General features: G+C 41.4%; 2 protein-coding genes across 2 annotated transcripts in view; one reads left to right on the top strand and one right to left on the bottom strand.

The window, feature by feature from the left end:
- LOC126428134 (peripheral plasma membrane protein CASK-like) overlaps window positions 1-24,487 on the bottom strand; it is a 1,166,960-nt gene that overhangs the window by 102,405 nt on the left and 1,040,068 nt on the right. The gene's annotated exons all lie outside the window — the stretch shown is intronic.
- The window catches only part of LOC126481646 (ejaculatory bulb-specific protein 3-like), a 32,307-nt gene continuing 28,280 nt past the window's right edge, over window positions 20,461-24,487 (top strand). The window contains exon 1 of the mRNA XM_050105559.1: window positions 20,461-20,739. Coding sequence (XP_049961516.1) covers window positions 20,532-20,739 — 208 coding nt within the window. The 5' untranslated portion in view covers window positions 20,461-20,531. The remainder of the gene's footprint in view (window positions 20,740-24,487) is intronic.

Below are 24,487 nucleotides of genomic sequence, written 5' to 3'. Positions count from 1 at the left end.
ACTGTGTTTTTCCAAGAGCATGCTCGCCGAAAGCTTCGACAAGCATTCGATGCGATTCTCCAGCAGTTTTCTTCAAATGGTATCAGAACACCAATGCTGTCCGCAAATCGTAGTTCGTAGACACAGAACTCGACATGTTCACGAGTTTGCAGCACATATCGATGTATGGAACTTAGATTACTGTGTGTCGATATTCGTCGTCAGCCGTTACAGGAAGCAGATGGCGCTGCAGACGCAGTCTCACGGGCCCTACACTGACGGCTAGCATCATGTAAAGGGAAATTCCTGTTTCATACTTCTACACCAGGTTTATTTCTTCCTTCACCTTTTCTTCAGTCAACTTTTTTTCTTTCTCCGTTTCCTGTAGATATCTATGTGAGACATCACGAAGAATAGTAAGAACTTACGTCATATCCCCTGTTCACTCTTGTTTCTCTAACTTTGCCTTCTAATTTTTCATTAATGATAATGTAGACAATAAGAGACACTAAATCCTAGAGCTGATCATATGTATTTATGGATATCATTTTTGCAGAACTAAGTATTGATTATCTTTAGTTTTTTTTTAAAGAAACAACATCTGCAAGCTATCTTACGTTTTCTCCCACCATTCCCACAATCTTTGGGATAGGTTTATTCCTTAAAGGTCACAAAAAATGAACACACGGAATACAATGAAGAAAGCTCTTATTACCATGATCAACAAAAAGTCACACGCATGAAAAATGCGAATGCTAAATTCTTCATAATGCACTCAGTCTCTCAACAAAATCGGACAACTCTAGCGTTTACGATTTTGATAATGCTACCTGGGGACAGGAAGCTGAAATCACTCTCCCTCCCTTGGGATTACGACAGACTGTGGTATCATGCGTTTTCGAATTGCATGCTGTTATTTTCTATGATAAGAAAACATCCCAGTCATTATGATGGCTATTTGACGTAATAACTAAGCATCATGCATTGAATGCATTCCATCTTTCCACTAGCCTGTGGACATAATGGGCTAGTTCACAGCTTGCAAATATTTAACAAGTGACAAGTGACATACGTGCTTCATCATCAGTGACATAAAGGTGATGCTACAATCTGTGATTATTGTCTCTGGAACACTGAACTTCAATAACCAGTTATTTACCACCGCATGTACTACCATGTCTCCATGTTGGCTCGAAATGGCTAGTATTGCCACATATTGCGAGAAACGATCTACAACAGACAGAAGATAGCGGTTTCCACCAGCGTCTGCCTAAAAGGTCCTAAAATCTCCATTTCAATCATCTTGAAAGACTTTGTCGCCTCTGGCAACTCCTGTAGTGCCACACGTCAATAACTTATATCTGCAGATGACAAATAGTTCCTTACATACGGATGTACACCTTGTTTCTTTGTTATCCACCAACAACGTTCAGCTACCCTCCAGCCTGTGATTCTATGACCTCTGTGCCCAGATAATACATGACCGCATATTTCCGTTACTACTACTTCTCACAGTGCAGCAGGCACTACTATGTGCAGCCCAGACCGTCCTACGTAAGAAATCCATTGTGAACAGCAAACTGCAACTGTCTTATGAATAGCCTACAGTTTGCATCAGCAGCTTGTGCTCTCTGCCATTCCGCAAGGCTAGAGCCCAGTGCTCATGTTACACAAATTGTTCCACTAAGTTCATTGTCACTGCCACGTTTCTTACCTGATCTGTGAATCACTTCAGAGTCAAATATACTTCGTTTTAAAGCACCTTATGTCAGTCTACTGGATGGAGCTTTCGAAACCAACATCCACTTCAATAGTATGTGAGCTATCAATATTTTAAATTTATTCCTATACAGGAATCATCTACAGCACGCCACATCATATATTGAGGTTAATATCACGTTCTCAGTGAGAGAGCAGTTTTTTCCAGCCTTATTCAACTTTCATGCAAAGTATGAGCAACTGGATGCTGCTTACCCTTGACTTCGTGAATTGGAACACGCCTCATGATTGCTATCATCACATGTTAAAATTAATTCCTTTTCGAAATCTGTGAAGATCAAACCAGGGCTAGTATTAATGCCTCCTTTTTTCGAACATAGCTTCACATTCTGCTGTTCATTCGAACTTTCCACGCTTCTTCTTCTTCAACAAATGCGTGAGTAGTCATTCACTGTATGCAGTTCCTATTACAAACTGCCTATGAATGTGATCATCATCCCAGTAGAGCTACATGACTGCCCCACGAGATAGAATGCCATCCTCAGGTGGAAGGTCGAGGCGGACCGGGATGAAATGCGAGAGCTCAAAGCGATCCTGAGGAGCCAATTTTGTCTCCTGGAGGCAAAGGACAAGCGGACGCTGCGATTCTAAGAGCAGCCGTAAGTCCTCTTTGTTGGATCGAAGGCCGCGAACGTCCACTGGAGGGGAGTCATGACGTGGAAAAAATGAAGGGGTGTAACCTCGGCGGCAGCCGAGTCCCAGCCTTCGAAAACTCGCTGCTACAGGGCACAGAGGCAGGAAGATCCTGCTCCATGAGGTCTACAGAGGCGTCGGCATCCTCCTTCTGTCAGTCTGTGGAGTCCAGGGCAGTAAAACTGTCGGTGGTGCGCACCAGCGACACGGAGATCGGCCGGCCGAGGGTATCACGTGGCGACACCGTCAGAGACCACCTCTGAGTCAGTGAAGGAGAAGACTGTTTGCCTTTGATTGACTTCTTGGAGCCTTTCTGGCTGGCAGAAGAAGACTCAGATGTCTGTTGGCTGCAGGGACGTAGAAAGTCTTCGCAGGAGTATTCCTTCTGTCTTTTCCTGCCTGCCAGTTGTGTAGCAGGTGACTTCGCCGCGTCAGGCGAAAGTTTGGTGGTTTGTTGCACAGCTGGAGCAGGAGACGGAGACACTATCATGCAATAGGCGATTTGACAACCGCGATGCAAAAAATAATGTCGCACGTGTGCATAGCCATGTCCTTCATAGCGTGACATGAGATGTAGCAAGAACAGTACGGTAGGTGTCCGATTGTGGAAAGCAGGATTTCCAACTAGCCAACGACTTGCGAGCGACCGGATGAGGCTCTTTTTCTTTCACCCGAACTGCCTCGACAGCCCGCATTATCGAGACACGTGGGACAACTGCGGGAGAAGGCGTTTATTATTCAGAAAGGTGTTGATGCAGTTGCTGGCCATGTGAAATCCTGCTCTCGTCTAATAAATGGCACTGACCGTCTTCAGTATGTGACACCACAAGGAACCGTGGAGGAGCTGGGAGGGCCTTTGAATCGTTAGCTTCATTTCGTTTAAATTTAGAAGATGTAGACTGAGACGATGATGTTTAGTTCATTGCGAGAAAATAGTCCATGACACGATTGCCAGCATCTCCGATGGCGCACTCCTTCCAACTGTGGCTCATCAGAAGGGGCCGCAACCGCCTATGTGACTGGTCATATCTAACATCACACCTCCCGAACACCTGACGGAGGGACTAATCGGCAATTGCGGAAGGTAGCAGCTCAGGCAATCACCCCTCCCTGGGCCTAACCTTTACCAGGGGGTAGGTGCGAACCCTACCTGTGAACCTGAGGCTGAGAATTACGCGTTAGCCAGTTACCTGTTACGCACCAGACGGATGCGATGGCCGTCTGGAGAGTACAAGGAGGAAGAAGAAAAAAACGAAACTCAAACGCCGAAGCGGAGGAAGAATAGAAGAAGGGAAACGAAAAAAGAAGAAGGAACGAAAGACAGTGAGGAGGCTGTTCCGATATCGGCGACTGAATATGCCGAACACATTCCCAACAACATTGCAGACACGTTCCCAAGGGAGGGGAAAAAGAATAGCAAGAGGATAGACATGCAGACTGAAGAGAAAAGATGCTGCAAAGGCTGGGGCCACGTGGTAGCCAAGCACGAATCCGCCAAAGAGTGGCGAGTCCCCTAGGGGCATGACTCTGGACAACGCACTGTTGTGGCCATGGGAGTAAGTTTTTTTGAGGGAATGGCATGAATTGAGGGGAGACAGCGAAGATTCTACGTTCACCATGTACATGTAGAACTCTTTTTTTTCTGACAGTCAGAGTGCATGTGTCGCCTGCATAGCGATACCTCTCTGGCTAAATGGTCTGTACATGCGTCATACAGAGTAATTCCTCTTCTCAGACTGGTTGGGAAGAGCACACTGTACATGAGACAGCCCTTCCTCCAACGCCCCCCCCCCCCAAACCCCGCACACTCAAGTGCCTGATTTCGTGCCAATGTCTTTTCCTCCAGCAACTAGATCAGTTGCATTGGAGATGATTACTCTCACATTGTTAAAATACTGCAGATTCTTGGGGGAGATGGGCTGGCGCTACGTGCTCTCCTATGTGGCCTAGGGTTGGTGGCAGCTGCGGTGGCAGTCACAGCCACTAAAAGTGCCGCCTACTTTACTGAGCCACGTGTATCTGGTGATTCCAGGGGCGAGTTCCTCGTAATTTAGGTACGTATATATGGCAATGTAGTGTTACGTACATTGTATTTACTTTAATCTTGAAAAAACAGTGTAAAAATGGTTAAATTGAAGAAAATATGAAAAATACGAGAACTGGTAGAAATATGGAGAATACATAAATAATAGTAAAACTGTAGAAAGCATGGAAAAATATGGAAAATACGAAGACACGTGGAAGAATATGGAAAAACTGTAAAATGAAGGAGGTGGGTAGGGGTACATTGCCCATCCAGAACCAGCAGATCCTTCCTCAGAAGTGTGAGCACGCCTGGAGGAGGGGGAGTGGGTTAACGATACATGAGCAGAATGCATAACCTGATACTCAAGGCCAGGGTGGTCTTGAACCGGCGTTGCCTCAAGCGTGAGGGAATATCTAGGAGGGAGAGGGCGAGGACTATGGAGAGTGACCTTAAATAGAAGTTGCTGAATTGTGTAACCTGACACCAGAAGTCCTTTCCACGTTTGCAGGCAGGAGGTGGGTGGAGGGTGACCTTGAATATATCTCATCCACTTGCCTCAGCTGTATCACAACCCTACCGCTCAAGGTCAAATGTGAGCTGACACTCTAAGTGGCGTCATCAAAGTCAAAGGTAAAGACTGGTACTACTATTCTAATAACAATCACAAAGTTGGTGCTGCTGCCTGCTGCCACATTCAATAGTTTGTTCTCAAAGGGTATTAAGGAACACCTTCCACCCTCTGGAAACCACTCACCTTTGAAAACAGCCTGGTCGGGCCTGACTACCTAATTTTAGCCGGATAAGGGGAATCTCGCCCTTCATCTTCAGGCTGGAGAATATCCCCAGGCGCTGACGTTCAAAACAACGACCAGTTCTATAGTGGTATGCATGTAATAAGGTGGCAGCATGATGTGTTCTGCGCAGAAGGAGACGGAGAATACTTTGAGATCGTTTCTAATTGACTCTCCCTAACAGAATAAAAGAATTTACATACTCGATAACTATCTGTGTCATTTCTTAACATATAATTGTAGTGTTTGCTTCGTACCACTCATAATGTGAGTAATAGTGGCTAAGTAACCTCATAGTGGTTAAACTAACACGAAAATCGACATCAAATGTTCTATGTGCACCCTGCAGTGTGGCAGAATGACGCAATTATCTGGATCGTCACATGGTATACTGCCCATGACCTTATCACCCGCCTTGTTCCCCAAGGAAGTGTTACATGCCCTCTATTGTTCCTGATCTATATTAACGACATAGAAGACAATGTGAGTAGCCATCTTAGATTTTTTGCAGATGATGCTGTCATTTACCGTCTTGTAAAGTCGTCAGATGATCAAAACTACTTGCAAAATGATTTAGATAAGATATCTGTATGGTGCGAAAAGTGGCAATTGACCCTGAATAAAGAAAAGTGCTGTGTTATTCACATGAGTGCTAAAAGAAATCAGTTAAATTTCGATTACGCGAAAAGTCACACAAATCTGAGGGCTGTAAATTCAACTAAATACTTAGGGATTACAATAACAAATTACCTAAATTGGAACGATCACATAGATAATATTGTGCGAAGAGCAAACCAAAGACTGCACGGAAAAATTTAAGTGCGATTCATTGGCAGAGCACTTAGAAGGTGCAATAGGTCTACCAAAGAGACTGCTTACCCTACGCTTGTCCGCCCTATTCTGGAGTACTGCTATGCGGTGTGGGATCCGCATGAGGTTGGACTGACGGATGACATCGAAAAGGTACAAAGAAGGGCAGATCGTTTTGTATTATCGCGAAATAGGGGAGATAGTGTCACAGACAAGATACGTGAATTGGAGTGGCAATTTTTCGTTGCGACGGGATCTTCTCATGAAATTTCAATCACCAGTTTTCTCCTCCGATTGCGAAAACGTTCTGTTGGCACCGACCTACATAGGGAGAAATGATCATCACGATAAAATAAGAGAAATCAGGTCTCTCACGGAAAAATTTAAGCGCTCGTTTTTCACGCGTGCCGTTCGAGAATGGAGCGGTAGAGAGACAGCATAAAGGTGGTTCATTGAACCCTCTGCCAGGCACTTTATTGTGAATAGCAGAGTAATCACGTAGATGTAGACGCAGATGGACGTCTTTAAAACAAATGCGTTTTTCGTTGAGGCGGTATCTTCTCACGAAATTTCACTCACCAACTTTCTTCTACGAATGCGAAAATATTTTGTTGACGCCGACCTACATAGGAAGAAACGATCATCATAATAAAGTAAGGGAAATCAGAGCTTGCAAGGAAAGATATAGGTTTTCATTTTTTCCACACATTGTTCACGACTGGAGTAACAGAGAACTATTTTGAAGGTGGTTCGATGAACCCTCTGCCAGGCACTTAAGCCGGATTTGCGGAGTATCGATGTAGATGTTATGTGTACACCACTACAGCCGATGGGCGTAACTCAGTGCTTACACATTACAAGAACTGCAATGAACTAAAAGTATTCACTGACCATCGTGGCAAAGTGTAAGCCGCACAACATACTACTGATATTTTGAAATTCAATAAAAATAAGATATGGCTAAATTATTTTAGCATTATGTACCAGACCATCTATGAGTTAGGTATCGCATTAGTGTGTACTATTTTTCTTGAGCCTTGTAAGAGCAACGGCCTGGAGAGAAAAGGAAGCATACTGCAAGCAACACGTGGATTACACAGGGTGATTCAGCTGCCTCATCATTGTCGTTTTATGCAACACCCAGTGTTATAGCTGGCCTTCATAAACAAAGGGTGAGATTTTCAAATTCTCTCGCTCGCTACGTGAAAACAATTAGTCCTACAGAAAAAAAAGAATTGTACCTTTTTTGTAGGAAATTTAATGCAGTTCAATTTAGTACCGGGATACGTTTTCGCTAGAGACCGTAGTTCGGAATCATTCACGAAAAAAGTTCAAAAGCGACCTTTAAACGCATCCCTACACCCACACTCAGCTCCCACCAACCAGTATTTCTAGTATGTTGTCATGGCACTCCCTTCTACTAATATACAAATATTTGCGACTGCACCAATTATTTCCCACATTCGATCCTTTTTTTTAGTCTTCAATGACTGTCCCTATAACGCCACTAGTTTAGTCGTAATTGTAAAAATTACTTTTTGTCAACTTCACCTAACAATATCGTGAATTTTAACAGAATAAAGGCACAATTACATCACTGAATTCCTTAGGCCTTCTGACTACGAAACTAATGTACTTGCAAGGGTTAAGTATGGATCGAATTGTCAACGTAATTAGTTTTAGCGTAAACTTTAACAAAAGTCGTTTTTCTGTCGTTACTCTGACGGGCACGTTTAAATAAATTAATAATGTTAACAAAGCAGTCGACTACGCTAGTGGCGTTATAGACCAGTCAATAGAGACAGTTCGTGTAATCGAAAAATTTTGTACAATGGCAGAAGGGAGTGTCACGATCAGCATACAAGAAATCTTGACTGGTGAAGGATGAGTGTGGGGTGGAGGCGCGTTTGAAGGACACTTGTCTATATGGTTCTTAAATAACCCGAAAACCGTCGTCTCCGGCTAAAACGTGTCCCGGTACAAAATTTAATTGCGTTAAATTTTCTATAAAAAGTTACTGTTCATCTTTTTGTAGGACTAACAGTTTCCGCTTAGCGAGCGAGAGAATATGAAAATCTAACTCGTGATTTATGCGGTCCTGCTGTAACAATGGGTGTTGTATAAACCGATAGCGGTACGGGCTGCTGAATCACCGTGCATACTGGCGCAGAAAGAGCGGCGGTACCAGATTCATCAGGCCCAGGATTCCTCAACCAGTGTAGCCACTACATCTGTGTTGGTTATTAACAACTTACGTTTCGAAGGAATCAGAGGTAACACCGAAGTTGGACCACAATGTCTTCACTCATTCGAGAAACTGTTCTGACACATCACTAAAAACTGGAGGACGTCATTTGACGAAGGCTGTAATTATGCTACTCACACTGTAATGCTTAATCAATATACAGAACTATGACTTCGACAAATTCAGAATTACAAGGGAATCTCTTGCTCAAGAAAAAGTTTACAGATTGTACACAGAAAGAGAGAGGGAGAAGGTTTTCACAGCCAGAGTGGGACAGGAAACAGGGCTATGTGGGTCTGCGCCTCCGTCCTCCGCATACCGGTCCGATAATGACAGAGGACAGGAAGTGGGTGAACCGAACATCGATGAAAACTGGTTCCTTTCTCAGAAACCTGTCATTATGTTGGAGAAAATATCCTCTGCCAAGTGAGTACTGCAGCAGTCGTTTCGATTTATACGAACTTTCGTAGCATAAGCAGCAGTTTTCATCATTCTTGAATAACTAGCTTTTCCTTAATGTGTGTCGGCAATATCACTCAAGTAACAAGCTGTGACACACATCAGTAACCGAACGAAACTTTTTTGGTGTGATGATGGGTTGACCTTGGAGCAGAAGGAGTCTGTGTGATGAGTTCACGGTAAACGACAGCAACCGAACTGTTCATAATTATGTTGTACAAATGGAGATGATGTTTTAACTACTGACGACGCCTTTGACACGATTGCTTTATGTATATCTACTGCAGGATGTGATTTTAGTGTATTTTACTTCTGATGAAGGTATATTTAGATATACCAAAACCGTGGTCAAGGATTTTAATAAATCTTTATCCTGCAACTGTTTGGCTGTTATCATTTACCGTGAAGAATTTCAACAGTTGCTGTTTCAACCATGTTTAAAATCTTCATTTGTGATGAGCTAATGAAATAATTTGTAGCACTCGAAACTTTTTCTTTTCCGACAATGGCCTAAAGTGTAAAATAAAAATTGGATGCAGACATTCGATACAGCTGGATGCAAGTGACACTTTCAGAAAATCCAAATTTCCGCTGGAGGAGCGTGAAAGTGATTTACAAAGTGCTGAAGATAAAATCTTTTAAGTGTAAAAGCTGAAAGTGCTGATCAGACCAATCTTCGACATTTAGCAACTATGTAATTGGGGGCATTATCTTGGAACACGCTGTCTCCTACTAGGTATAATGCCGGCGCCACTGGAAGCACATTTCGTCCAGTGAAACTGTCAGAAAAAAAAGCGTGTACCTTGCAAAAGGTGGGGTAGAAGATTTTATTTTTTTAACTCGTTCATATTGTTGGAAAGGTTAGAAAACCAAGTTTTGACAACAAAATTTCACTTGGGAAAACTTTCTGCAGTCAAAAAACTTCGAAAATTTCGGACTTTCTTCAGTTTTTTCAAAATATCTCAATTTCATTTGCTTCTATCACTTTGACGTCTATTTTCTTTTTTAAAGAGCACAAAATTCTCTACAAATTTGATTCTTGCCATTTTTTTCTACTCCCAATATCTAAAGCGCTACGGCGCGTCAAAAAATACCAATTTTTCAAATTTCGAGCAAAGTGGCAAATTACCTAATTTTGAACACTTATTTCAGTTTCTATTTGTGTAGTATAAACAAATTACTCAACATGTTATTCATTGGCATTTACCATCTCACTCTGCTGCAGGGCCAGGACAAACAGCATCATATTCAGTAACTACGATCACATTCACGTCGAATGGACATTGGGTATGATTCACATGCAGAACATTTGTGAAGAAATTGAGTCGTATTGCGAAGTGAGCGCAGTAACATCAGAACAGCACGTAGATGCAAGACGTTGTCGCATCGAACGAGATGGCATAGACTTGCGTAAGCTGCGTGATTGGTTTTCAGTGCACCCTCCCTTCCCTGAAAGTGATTTTATAATGTCTATCAGCAGTGGTGTTGCCGGAACGGAGGATGTTAACTGTCATATGTGTCACGAAAAGGGGGGAAAAAGGCATGAAAAGAATAGTTGGTGACAATTTCCACGATGTGAAGTTCCGTAGAAAAGATAAAGTTGTGACTCTCCTTTCTGCGTTCATTTCTGTAAAAGCTGGGAGCACTAAAATTACTCCTGTTGATCCTTTAACTATTTTCCAAAGGATTTGTTTAATGAAACAAAGTGAAGAAGAGTTAAAAGCCTTTCTGAAATATGAACTTGCTCCTTACCCAATGTCCCCATTCTCAGAAAAAGGCATGCGAAAAGGAACAAAATCTTCATTCTACAACAGTGGAAGATGTGAAGTCAGGTGGATCGAGTAAATTTTTTGTCATTGATGGAGGGTACCTTATCCACAAAGTGACTTGGACTCGAAATGTTTGCTTCAAGTCAATAGCCCAAAGTTATGTTTCTTACCTGCAACGTCATTTTGGATCTCAATTTGCTATTGTATTTGATGGGTATCCATGTGAGGGAGACAAATGTAGCACAAAGAGTGCTGAGAGGATTCGTAGGTCGAAAAACATTCTTCGGTTGACGTTGTGGTTGAATCAGAGATGGTGAACCAAGTCCCTCAGGACAAGTTCTTTTACAACGAACGAAACAAGATGCGTTTGATCACACTTCTTAAAAAGGAATTTTTGGAGTGTAGCACTGAAGTGCACCAGGCACAAGAAGATGCTGACATCATGATTGTAACATCTGCCATTTCAAGAACCAAAGATTTTGGAAGTGTTGTCATTGTAGGAGAAGATGTTGACCTGCTTGTGCTCATGACCGGTTTGGGGCAAGGCATTGAAAGCTTATTTTTCTTAAAGCCAGGAAATGCAGAAGACAAGTCGATTTCCACTGCATGTTACAAGTTTGACAGTGAATATATCCTGTTCACTCACGCCTTTAGCGGATGTGATACAACATCCGCTTCTTTTGGTCAACGAAAAATTAAGTGTTGCAATATTTTTGCGAAAAATGAACACCTAACCTCAGCGCTTTGCACGTTCAATAAACCACATGCTACCCGTGAAGAAATAATAACAGCAGGAGAACAGGTTACTATCGCATTGTATAGTGGAGGTGTCAGCAGTTCCCACACACTAGACCATTTGCGGTACCAGCTATTCGCCAAGTCTGCCACAAAAAGCAAACTGAATGTTGCACGGTTGCCACCTACACAAGATGCTGCACAACATCATTCGTTGCGGACTTACCAACAAGTCCAAAGTTGGATGGGAAACTGGGAACCTCCTGAGAAATGAGGCTGGAATCACAGTGACCACGGTCCAATACCCGTTATAATGAGCCAAGATCCAGCACCTGAAGCACTTCTTCACATTGTTTCATGCTCATGCAAGCTGAACTGTGGCGGAGAGTGGTCCTGCAGAAAAGCGGGTTTGAAATGTTCTTCAATTTGCATGAAATGTATTGGGGTCAACTGTGAAAACGTGCCAAAATTTGTATATGAAGACAGTGAAGAAGATGTTATGGAGGATGTTGAGGAAACCGCTGACGAAATCAACGAACTTGCTGAGGCTGACTCGCTGTTTAAAGAAGAGGTCAATCTGGGATCAACTCTATGTACAGACCCTGAATCCGTAACTCAAGGTATTTCTGGTGACACTGAGGAACCTGGCCCATCAAAACGTTGGAAGTGATGCTCATATCTGTCTCAAGTGCGCTTAAGTGCGATATTACAAGTATTACACACCCAGAACTGTCAACATTTTTTAGCAACTGACAATGCATTTTAATTGTAATAAAGCTACTTATTTTTAATGTCAACTGTGTGGTTTTTATACACAAGAATAATTACCTACCTAATTAGGTTGCCTATTGCAGCTCATAATAGTTCAGTTTCCTGAGACAATTTATTTTGTGTGCGTGTGTGTGTGTGTGTGTGTGTGTGTGTGTGTGTGTATATATGTATGTCTCTTAATGATGTATTTTTATATTTATAGTTTTACAAATACTAGGGCTGAGGTGGCCCACAGTGAACTTCAGGTAGTGATGTAAGAATCACAATAGTTGGGTGCCCAGCAATCCTCATGTTGCATACAGAGAAATTGAATACCTGAAAGTGAGGTGGTAAATTCCAACATATAACATGATGTATAATGTATTTATAAAACACAAACTGAAAAATAGTGTTCAGAAATAAGGTATCTTGCCAGTATGCTCAAAATTTGAAAAATTGGTATTGTTTGAGGCGCTGTAGCGCCTTAGATATTGGGAGTAGAAAAAAATTGCAAGAATCAAATTTGTAGAGAATTTTGTGCTCTTTAAAAAAGAAAATAGATGTTAAAGCGATAGGAGCAAAAAACTGAAATATTTTGAAAAACTGAAAAAAGGCCGAAATTTTCTAATTTTTTTGATGCAGAAAGTTTTCCCAAGCGAAATTTTGTTGGCGAAACTCTGTTTTCTAATCTTTCCACCCATATGAACGAGTTGAAAAAATAAACTCTTCTACCTCACCTTTTGCAAGGTTGTTGTTGTTGTTGTTGTTGTTGTTGTTGTCGTGGTCTTCAGTCCTGAGACTGGTTTGATGCAGCTCTCCATGCTACTCTATCCTGTGCAAGCTTCTTCATCTCCCAGTACCTACTGGAACTTACATCCTTCTGAATCTGCTTAGTGTATTCATCTCTTTGTCTCCCCCTACGATTTTTACCCTCCACACTGCCCTCCAATACTAAATTGGTGATCCCTTGATGCATCAGAACATGTCCTACCAACCGATCCCTTCTACTGGTCAAGTTGTGCCACAAGCTTCTCTTCTCCCCGATCCTATTCAATACTTCCTCATTAGTTATGTGATCTAACCATCTAATCTTCAGCATTCTTCTGTAGCACCAGATTTCGAAAGCTTCTATTCTCTTCTTGTCCAAACTATTTACCGTCCATGTTTCACTTCCATACATGGCTACACTCCATACAAATACTTTCAGAAATGACTTCCTGACACTTAAATCTATACTCAAAGTTAACAAATTTCTCTTCTTCAGAAACGCTTTCCTTGCCATTGCCAGTCTACATTTTATATCGTCTCTACTTCGACCATCATCAGTTATTTTGCTCCCCAAATAACAAAACTCCTTTACTACTTTAAGTGCCTCATTTCCTAATCTAATTCCCTCAACATCACCAGACTTAATTCGACTACATTCCATTATCCTCGTTTTGCTTTTGTTGATGTTCATCTTATATCCTCCCTTCAAGACACTGTCCATTCCGTTCAACTGCTCTTCCAGGTCTTTGCTGTCTCTGACAGAATTACAATGTCATCGACAAACCTCAAAGTTTTTATTTCTTCTCCATGGATTTTAATACATACTCCGAATTTTTCTTTTGTTTCCTTTACTGCTTGCTCAATATACAGATTGAATAACACCGCCGGCCGAAGTGGCCGTGCGGTTAAAGGCGCTGCAGTCTGGAATCGCAGGACCGCTACGGTCGCAGGTTCGAATCCTGCCTCGGGCATGTATGTTTGTGATGTCCTTAGGTTAGTTAGGTTTAACTAGTTCTAAGTTCTAGGGGACTAATGACCTCAGCAGTTGAGTCCCATAGTGCTCAGAGCCATTTGAACCATTTTTTGAATAACACCGGGGAGAGGCTACAACCCTGTCTTACTCCCTTCCCAACCACTGCTTCCCTTTCATGTCCCTCGACTCTTATAACTGCCATCTGGTTTCTGTACAAATTGTAAATAGCCTTTCGCTCCCTGTATTTTACACCTGCCACCTTTAGAATTTGAAAGAGAGTATTCCAGTCAACATTGTCAAAAGCTTTCTCTAAGTCTACAAATGCTAGAAACGTAGGTTTGCCTTTCCTTAATCTTTCTTCTAAGATAAGTCGTAAGGTCAGTATTGCCTCACGTGTTCCAGTGTTTCTACGGAATCCAAACTGATCTTCCCCGAGGTTGGCATCTACTAGTTTTTCCATTCGTCTGTAAAGAATTCGTGTTAGTATTTTGCAGCTGTGGCTTATTAAACTGATTGTTCGGTAATTTTCACATCTGTCAACACCTGCTTTCTTTGGGATTGGAATTATTATATTCTTCTTGAAGTCTGAGGGTATTTCGCCTGTTTCATACATCTTGCTCACCAGATGGTAGAGTTTTGTCAGGACTGGCTCTCCCAAGACTGTCAGTAGTTCTAATGGAATGTTTCGACTCAGGTCTTTCAGTGCTCTGTCAAACTCTTCACGCAGTATCGTATCGCCCAATTCATCTTCATCTACATCCTCTTTCATTTCCATAATATTGTCCTCAAGTACATCGCCCTTGTATAGACGCTCTATATGCTCTTTCCACCTTTGTGCTTTCCCTTCTTTGCTTAGAACTGGGTTTCCATCTGAGCTCTTGATATTCATACAAGTGGTTCTCTTATCTCCAAAGGTCTACTTAATTTTCCTGTAGGCAGTATCTATCTTACCCCTAGTGAGATAAGCCTCTACATCCTTACATTTGTCCTCTAGCCATCCCTGCTTAGCCATTTTGCACTTCCAGTCGATCTCGTTTTTGAGACGTTTGTTTTCCTTTTTCCCTGCTTCATTTACTGCATTTTTATATTTTCTCCTTTCATCAATTAAATTCAATATTTCTTCTGTTACCCAAGCATTTCTACTAGCCCTCGTCTTTTTACCTACTTGATCCTCTGCTGCCTTCACTATTTCATCCCTCAAAGCTACCCATTCTTCTTCTATTGTATTTCTTTCCCCCGTTCCTGTCAATTGTTCCCTTATGCTCTCCCTGAAACTCTGTACAACCTCTGGTTCTTTTAGTTTATCCAGGTCCCATCTCCTTAAATTCCCACCTTTTTGCAGTGTCTTCAGTTTTAATCTAGGTCAAGAGCTTTTGACAACTACCTTCTGCAACTGGTGGCTATTTTTATTCCATACCTCACATTTGCACAGTTGCTGCTGCAGCCATGCTTAAAAAAGATTCTAATGTACTTTAATTTTCTAAACTGTTATTAAGCTCATCGTTCCTTTCGTGCGGTGCTTTTCTTACTGGAGGTAAAAGATAGTTGCTTACTGAAGGTAACGGTACGTTCAGTTTGACATTCATTATTATTCCCACAGAAGACGTTACCCCGTGAGGTGCGCACGCTGAACGAACAGCACCTATAATAGCTGTAGACCCTTTTCAGTTGCGATTACTGAAGCAAGTAATAAGCGGTCATCTACAATTTGCCATCTTTGGAAGACTGTATTGTTCGATATAATTGCAGATCAAGAAGATACAACGACGTCATAAATGTGATTCACCATTTCACATCAGAAGGGGAAAACAAAATACCTTATCTGTGTTACATATAGCTCACACACGAAGGTCCAAAAATTACGTATTTATGTTTATGGAAAGATAATCACGCTTTTTGTCCAATCTATGTACACTGAGAAAACTGACGTTTGTACCCACTGAATGCAACTGACTATACCATTTTATTTCACTGCAGTAAACGTCTGACGTCTGCTGCTGAAGTGCCATGAAGGGTTCGTAAAGATAAGGAAAAAGAACGCTTGTTACAGGCTGCAGTCATATCGGCGGAACGGTCATTGTCCAACTGAAAATACGGCCCCATAGACGCACGACTAAGGGTTATATTATTCGGAATTTCACTGTTAACGTGTCTCTGGACTAATTCCTTATTACAACGATTTAAGAGCTTGAACAAAAATTTGTAATTTCATTATCAGAATCAGAAATAAATTATTTCGTTAGTCACATCCCTTATGAAAAACCGAATAAAATTATTTATTTGCGTTTTCTGGTTCTACGGGGAACTTTTCTCGCTTTAGTATTAATGGAATTTAATACGTACTAGTTTACTGGACATTCAACCGCTGTTGATCATTGTATCCTCGTATGTGGTACATAACGATACCTGTCTCGTTCGACACATATGAGGAAAGCCGATGTAACGGAGTGATAAAAGGTGGTGATTGCATTCGGACGTATCCAACGCCATTCTGGGAGCGAAGTGATCGATTTCGCAGTTGTGTCACACGTTGTCCTATGTTTCAGCTAGATATGGCAGACATCCTTATCTCCGAGGAGAACTAAAATCTGTAGCCGAAAGATGCTCATCACGAACTGGCGTCGGAGGTGTAAGTCTCAGCCTGTGTCTAGAAACAGCTTCAGTAGAAGACAGGAATTGTTGAGAACGTCAACGCTGGTCCTTCATAACCAGCATTCGAACGAAGACTCCAAAGAGAACAGCATCTTATGGATACTTCTGGCAGAAGAGCACACGGAAGAGCTTTGTTCACTACTGCTCCCAAAGCGATTAGGTTTCAACGGACAGAACCTCATCAACATTGAACCGTGGAAGATTGGAAACGTTTTATGCAGTCACTGGAGTCACATTCCGTCTGATTATCAGATGCTCAATTTCGTTGATCGTACAATGCTCAATTTCGTTGATCGTACAAAGACTTCCGCAAGGTGTGTTTGCGTGTAATGTTGCAAGCTAACGATCCTGTGACTTTTTGAGTATATGTCAACTACTACGAAACAGATCGCACTGCTAAAGTAATAAGTAACTTGAATCAGAAAGGCTGGGGAAATGTGGTCGACAAGGAAGTTTTGTTGTTTTAGTGAAGATCGAAGCTTTACCAAATTTCTCTTTCATAACACCAATTCTCATGTTTACGTGGTAAACTGCCTTGCATGAATAGCATTCAGGAGCAATCTGTTCCACCTTACAATTTACGGGATTTAATAACACTGAAAATATTTGGAATTGCCTGGAATAATCCATTAACTCATAGAGACAGCATACACACAGCCTCACATATCAGCGCGAACTGTTCTGGACGAAATGGTTGAACATCTTACAGGGTGATTATGAACAGTGAGAACGTACTCCGGGAGGCGATCCCTGAGAAAATATTGGACAAGAACATTCTAATGAAGAACTGCCCGCAAAAAGTGGTTCCATGCTAGAGCTGATTTTAAGCATACCGAACAACAGTCTGTAGACAGTATTTCAATGGACTACAGAAATCTCCAATAAAGCTATCCGCTTCGAGGCGAGACGCATCAAACACCGCTTGCAACACATATTGCTTCCCCTGCTGAAACAAGAGATTTTGGTTGTTCGATGGAGTCATGTGGCTACTACATGGTGGTGCACCTTGTAATGGAACTGGTCAATGGCCCTTCTTTTGTCACATACTGGAGTATTCAATACGTGCGATGAATTCAGGACACAATTCCACAGAGTTAAAATTGTGATCTTGCATTTATATTATTTTAACGATAGGTTTTGTGCACTTATATCCAAAGTACGTGTTCAGGCATAAATGATAATGACTAATTTTTAGAAGCATCGTTTTGCTTATTATATATATTTTATTTATTTCAAAATAATCGTAATTATTGAACAATAAGTTCACCTGACGTTATCGAGATTAAAATTATGAATTATAAACTTTCACAGAAAATCTCATCAACAGGTGGGCCAATAGTTACGTAAAAGAATCTCATTGATACGTACGTAATCTGTACTATTTGCTGGTTCTGTGAGGTGGCTGTTGTTGGAGGCTGGTAGCAACGTGCTAAGTCATTGCTGGTTCCGTAACAGGCTTTCCCTGCATTATCGGTGTATCTACAATAAGCTTACCTGAAGGATAATTACTTGAAAGCGTGCAATAAATGTGATATTTGTGAACAGCAAAACCTGCAACTTTTATTACAGATTTGAAGAAGTTCTACAGTTGAAAAACCTAATATCTTTCTGCATCCATTAGGAATCTGACTTACCTCTAGACCACTGTGCCTACAATGAGAAGAAAATTTACACTTTTTCAACAAAACGAGGTAAGTAAAATTAATTACTTTCAGGTTTGTAATTGGAAATAATATAAAAAATGTAACGTGTCGCCTCTGTTCTTCAGTTATATAATACTGTGAGGAGCAATTTCACCTAAACCTGGTAGTTGAGTACAACGATGTTTGAAAAGACATATTGAATTTTTGATGATTTTTCGTACTTTGAGAAGCAGCGCACAGTACAACCTGGACATCATCTTCCCAATCGATGAACCGCGTAAGGTAATACAGCTCCAAATAAACGGTATGAAGACCTGTATCCAACCCAGGAGTATATGCGAAAAATGTTCTGTTTTAAAGCTTCGAGATACGCAGGCAATGAAAAATGCTTTCATGATGTCTATAAAGACATTCGGATGCACGTTGGATGGTAGTTTGGTTTAAAATGAGTGATCAGTGTACGTAGGGGCTTATGCGTAAATCCGTGGAAGGCAATGACTGCTTCTGAAAACACTGAGTAATATGGCGACGCGTTTTACACTGGAAAGCACTGTATAGAGTATTACATCGTTATATCATTTATGTATTTCTTATACTATCTGTCATCATCTCCCGCAGTTTGTCCTATTTTTCAAAATCATAGTGTATTTTAAAAGACATGAGCCTAGCCTTCGAGCGAATCATTTGGTAAGAGATGATAAAGTAGAAACTTATGTCCTCCACTGAAGACAATGAGGAGAGTATCGTTGTCTGAGAAACGGTCTATGCGCATCACCTCGGTGTAGGTCAGCAATACATGGTTGTGGATAGTTGTATTTTCATAGATCATATTGACCAGAAAATATGCCGCACTTTTTATCCGAATTTCACACTCGGAAAATTAGGGTGCGTTTTATATCCGCTACCTTATCTATTCAAACAATTGCTGTACAATATTTAAGCTCATCTCCAACAATACAACAGCCGTCTGTAGCCGAACCTGGCGGCAAGGCACTTTATAATGCAACAATGCAAACTTCTACCGGTGTTTTATTGGCGTTAACGTTATAAAGTTCTGTCATTTTTGTCCGTTAGCTTATAATTCAATTTCAGTTGGACGCTGGTAAGGGAGCCTGATTTATGACGACATTAACGACCATTCAGAGCAAAAACCACCATCGAGCCAAGTAATTCGGCACAGTAACGATGCCATTTTGTAAGTTATGCCAAAACCACAACCAACTGAGAGGCCGGAAGGACGTATGGACTCGACGAACCTAATGAGCGACACTGAGTTGCTTCAGAAGAAAAACGGACAGAGGGAATTTCAATGAAAAAGTCGTTCAGGCGACTGAAATGTGGCAAGTATGCCGAACTTGAAGTTAAGGTTCTTTCCTAAGTGCAAGATAAGAGGAAAGATGGGATGCCAATCTCAAGAGAAATTGTCCACAATGAGAATTTCGTGTGAATATTGGTTTGTGTCATCGGTTTATGCGGAGAAATGGCCTTGCTCTCCGGCAAAGTACTACTCTAGCACAAAGAATGCCAGCAGATTTCGAGGAGAAGCTGATCAACTTACAGCACGACGTCATCCAAATGTTTACGGTCCATACCTACGTCTTACACGTAAGTACAAATAAAGTTTTGGTAATTTTTCTTCTCTCAGTCTGTGTGTAGGTTATTTTCATGCCTTTTTGTTTTTTCACCTTCCTCGAAATTTAGGAGTGCAGCTTTTTGCGGTGGCAGGTTATTTTCGAGCCAATACAGTTAATGTAATTTTCATATTCAGTATTTTTCCAGCAAGAAGAGATGGAGCGTACATTTTATAACTGGCAGACCATGAGCCAATATGAGTTGAGTCTTAAACCTCTTCATAGTGTCTCCAGGAGTGAAAGCCTATGACAGTCTGCGAATATTGTAATTCTCCAACCCAACAATCTCCGTCGCTACTGAGCTCTTGTCACAAAGAAAGACCTATTTACTGTAATATTAAGATGAAACGAGAATAATGATCCATCAAAAGTGCCTTTAGTGGAAAACTGCGAGATTTAACTGCGAAAAAGACGAATAGTTAATTAACAAAATTGTCATGAACACAGGAAATCAAGGAACAACAACACGGAACGTCTCACATTATCACCGTTCTCATTACTGAGTAAAGTCAGTCGCAAAAATGAGGTTATATAAATTCTATAAAATTACATCGATGTCGACGAAGCTTTGAAATCTAGCTTTCCTCGACTCTTTTTCAACACGTGGATGTTTCTGATGATAAACATTGCTGGGACAGAGGTCAATGCTCTACAACAGAAAGAAATGTTTCTGCGACGAAGGTGTTAGAATCTCACGATAATACAGGAAAAACTGTGCTGGTAAGGAAAAGGGGGAGAGGGGGGGGGGCAGTGAGGAGCGCAAAATCGCAGCGGACCGGTTGGGAGGCAAGTCGCCTTCTTATTGCGCCGCTCGGCGGCGGGCTGGCGTTAACGGCGGTATAAGAGGCCAGGCAGTGCGCATTCGCGGCTCTTCTGACAGCAGTGAGGATGTGGGCGTGCCGCGCGCTCCTGCCGCTGGCTGCATTCGCCACTGTTGCTGTTGCTGCCGCCGCCGCAGGCCATCAGGACCCGTCTCTCACAGCATTTATCAACGCCGATTGGTCAGCTTATCTGTCGGACCGAGCTGCAGTCGAGCGCCACATAAAGTGTGTTCTCGACAAAATGCCCTGCGACGCCGACGGACTGAAGCTGAAAAGTAAGCATTCCACATCTTCCTCTGCTGTGCGCTTCCTTGAGGCCACTGTCAGAGGGATAACATTTTAATGCAGTCGTAACCTCGCAATGGTGTGGGACAGCTAACGCTACACTTCATTACATGCCTAACTAACAGGTATCGAGATTCACTGCTTGGCTCTTATCAGCCTTCAGTTTATTAATTAGTCAGTAATACTCTGTATTCCGGATTTAGGATATGGAATTACTAAATTTTCCGCGACACAGTATATGATTAGGTCTCGCTATATGCTTATGGAAAGCGACACGTTTCATTGCAGGTGCATTGCAACATAACGTTTGTGAATACACGTAACGCTCTAAAATCCCAATAATAACAAATGCCACATAGCACAACTTCCAGAAGACCACACACTACCCGAAAGGGACCAAATATACTCAAGCCATATTTCTGCAAAACGGCCTGAATCTCTTTGGACGAAGTAGTGGCAAATGCTTGAAGAGTTGTTTCAATATTTCTGCCGCATTATGAGCTATGTCAGCATAAATATAAAGAAGGTTGCTGTTATTTTTAAAAAAATCGCGTAGCCTTACGCAAAAGCGGCAGTTTATAAGTTTATTTAGTGGGAATGATTTACGATCACATTTACTCGTAATAAGGGACTATCTCCAATACAATTCTGGGGGTTACTCTGCTACGTTTGCAATGAATTAAGTCCTTAATTTTTATGTTGTATTCAAAATGTTGTTGATATTGAGCTCATTAAAGACGAATCAAACATCAGTCGGGCGACGATAGGAAAAGAAACCGTCACAAGAATCTTACTGTGTATATTGCTCGAATAAAGTAAGTGGACTGTATTCTTTCTCCCCAACACTAGACCAGTGTTTTAATTACTGCAGAACATTTTTATACATTAATACAATCTGCACTTAATTCCAACCGTAGAATTCAGGACGAGAGTTAATTTCTTTTGTCTACTAAATGATGAAAAGTAGTGCAACTGTACATCCGTTTAATTAGCTGGAACAATTCCCTCGGTAAATTCAAAAAATATGGTACAGACTATCAGTGGCAAAATGAGTTAACTGAACACAACAAAAACAACGACAGTTACGAGAACAGCTACGACCGCAAATCAACCAGTCAATCAGTTATTCGAGAGTTCAAAGTGTCGCCTACCGCGTTCTCGTAAATACGTGTTTGATTTTATTTGAATCTGATAGCTCGTACATACCTATAAGCAGCCGTACTGGGTCATAAAAACATGACAGTGAAATTTTAGTACCGACTAAATTCGGATACATCGCTACGCACTGCGACAAAATAAGAACTAAGATATTCACACTTTATCGTTACGTCATACTTCTGATTACATATGAACCCACTAATCAGTAGCTCCTCTGCACGCACTCCCACAAACTTGGAAATACGATGAGAAACTTCGCTGGCAGAGAGAATCAATATGTAATTACCTGTAAAATTTGTGAAAATGTAGGCGAAGAGTCTACACTTACTCAAAAAGGCTACATAAAAAAATAAAAGAAACGAACAAATAAAAGATCTTGGGATTGTGCATTACACCGCTGTGGTGCAGCGTGTAAGTTCAGTCGAGCATTGCTTCAAACTAGAAAATCTGACAAGTGTTTGCGGAGTTGCTTGTTGCTGACCTTGGACGGAGCCAGTCCGCAGCTGCAGCGGCGATTCCAATTTCCACGCACGCAAGGCTGAATGATTGTCGGAAACTGAGAATGGCTCAAAACCTAGACGTTCAAGCGTATCTCTATCGTCCCCTCAATCTATAGTCTAATATTCGTTAAAAAAAAAAAAAAAAAAAAAAAAAAAAAAAAAAAAAAAAAAAAAAAAAAAGAAACATGCATTAGCCCTCGGTCAGCTGTATCGACTGAGCATATTACATAGGCAAGACTGTATCCGAATTTTATTGCACAGCGTCCTTAGTAATGTTAAAGGCCTTCCACAAGGAGTACGATTTAGCACTGTAGACATGATAGCAAACGTTATTTGAAAGCCACCCATATACGTCGACATCAATGAACGAGACTGGTAATATGCCCTGTAGGGGTAGTCTGAAACTTTAACAAATAAACTTTACTGTCATTTGTGATAAAGAAACAAGACAGAGTTATAAATGTTGTAAGAGTCTGGATGAAGGTGCAAACGCACGTCCGCGATACGGTGAGGGTGCTCCAGACCTATCCGAGAGACGCGAGACTGCTGCGCTACAGAATTGCACTGCTGTCGACTATGGGCCGGGCCCAGATCAGCTCTTTGCTTAACTGCATTACTGAAATACCTTTCTCACAAGGGTATCCATCTCGTTTTCACACGAAGTAGTATTCAACCGTCAACAGATTGATACAACTGCTCCCTGCTCTTTACCGATCCGAAGAACTGCAAGTTCTTACTACTGAATTTCATTTAACCTCGAAACGGCTTCTAACAATGTCCAGTGAGCTCAACAAACAAATGGAAGAAAGTTCAATGATATGGAACTTAGAAATTCACTCCAAAATCCAACATTATAGATTTTACGAAAACAGTACAGTTTATTCCAGCTGCCACGATCCATCGCAACTGAAGCACGTAAAATGACTTCCTGGAGAGAAGTCCGGATGGTATAATTACTCCTTCGACAATTCATTCCTATCAACTCGGAAAAGATGCGTTACAATAGTAAATAATAAAATCAGTGCACCATTGAATATAACTTACCCTAAATTTAGATTTCATTTTAAAAATGACAGGCTGCCAATAACTGGCCGTTAGGTTGTTAAATCAACGGCAAACAACTGCACCGTCTCTTTATCCCCGTTGGAAGTGGCAAGCTATGTACATCAAGCTGTTCCAATTATTAGCGGAAGTTCTTTGTCGTCTAGTCTGAATGTCTGACAAATATATCTGTTGCCCTTAGTATCTTTTTGTATCTTTACATGAGAGAGCGAAGTTGCCGAAATTTAATATGCACCTTCCGAGCAAACGTAAGATTACATGAAATGTTGTAGGTTATGAGCACAACAAAAAATTCAATGTCCATTTCGATGACAAACTGTGCGAATAGTTTTGCGGTATTTCCCGTCATAGTGCCCATCTGGTTACTTAGACGATTTCCGTTTCCCTTTCAACTAATAATGTAGCGCGTCCTTTCGAATTGAAGATGTGAGGACTAAGACACGAAAGCGATGGTGAAACATGTTGGTTCATACTCGCTGAAGAACAGCCTTCAACACACATACATAGTTTGCAGCAAAGTCAAAGACACCCCTCGCCACTACCCCTTCTCTCCCGGATGTTTGTGATCGGAAAGGGGACAGGCAACTTTTGCGCCCCACGATAACATCCTCATGTTGGAAATAAGAGCATCTGATCATCATGGCACAGTTCTGGAGCGACATGTGATGTCAAATAGGTCTCCAGGCCCACGAGTTAAGTGAAACAACAAATGAACATGCTCTAAAACTGAGATGGATGACGCTGGATGTACGAGGGACCAAGCTCTTTGCAAAAGAAATAGTCACCACCTATCCATTTTACACAATGTTCCAATTAATATTCAACTGCACATATATAGTTCTACAATAGCTGCAATGCGTCTCCCAGGCGAATCACATTGTCCGCAACAGAGGTTAATGACTAATGGTACTCGTTCTTGCAATGTTTATCCGTTCTCTTAAGTATAAAAATATGAGTTACTGCAGAATGTGTGTACAATTACACAATCATTGCGAATTATCTGAAGCAACGTCAGACA

Source organism: Schistocerca serialis, chromosome 1 (genome assembly GCF_023864345.2).
Source record: "Schistocerca serialis cubense isolate TAMUIC-IGC-003099 chromosome 1, iqSchSeri2.2, whole genome shotgun sequence".
NCBI lineage: Eukaryota > Metazoa > Arthropoda > Insecta > Orthoptera > Acrididae > Schistocerca > Schistocerca serialis.
The sequence above is the reverse complement of the archived record's forward strand: the minus strand, read 5'-3'. Positions and strand labels throughout refer to the sequence as shown.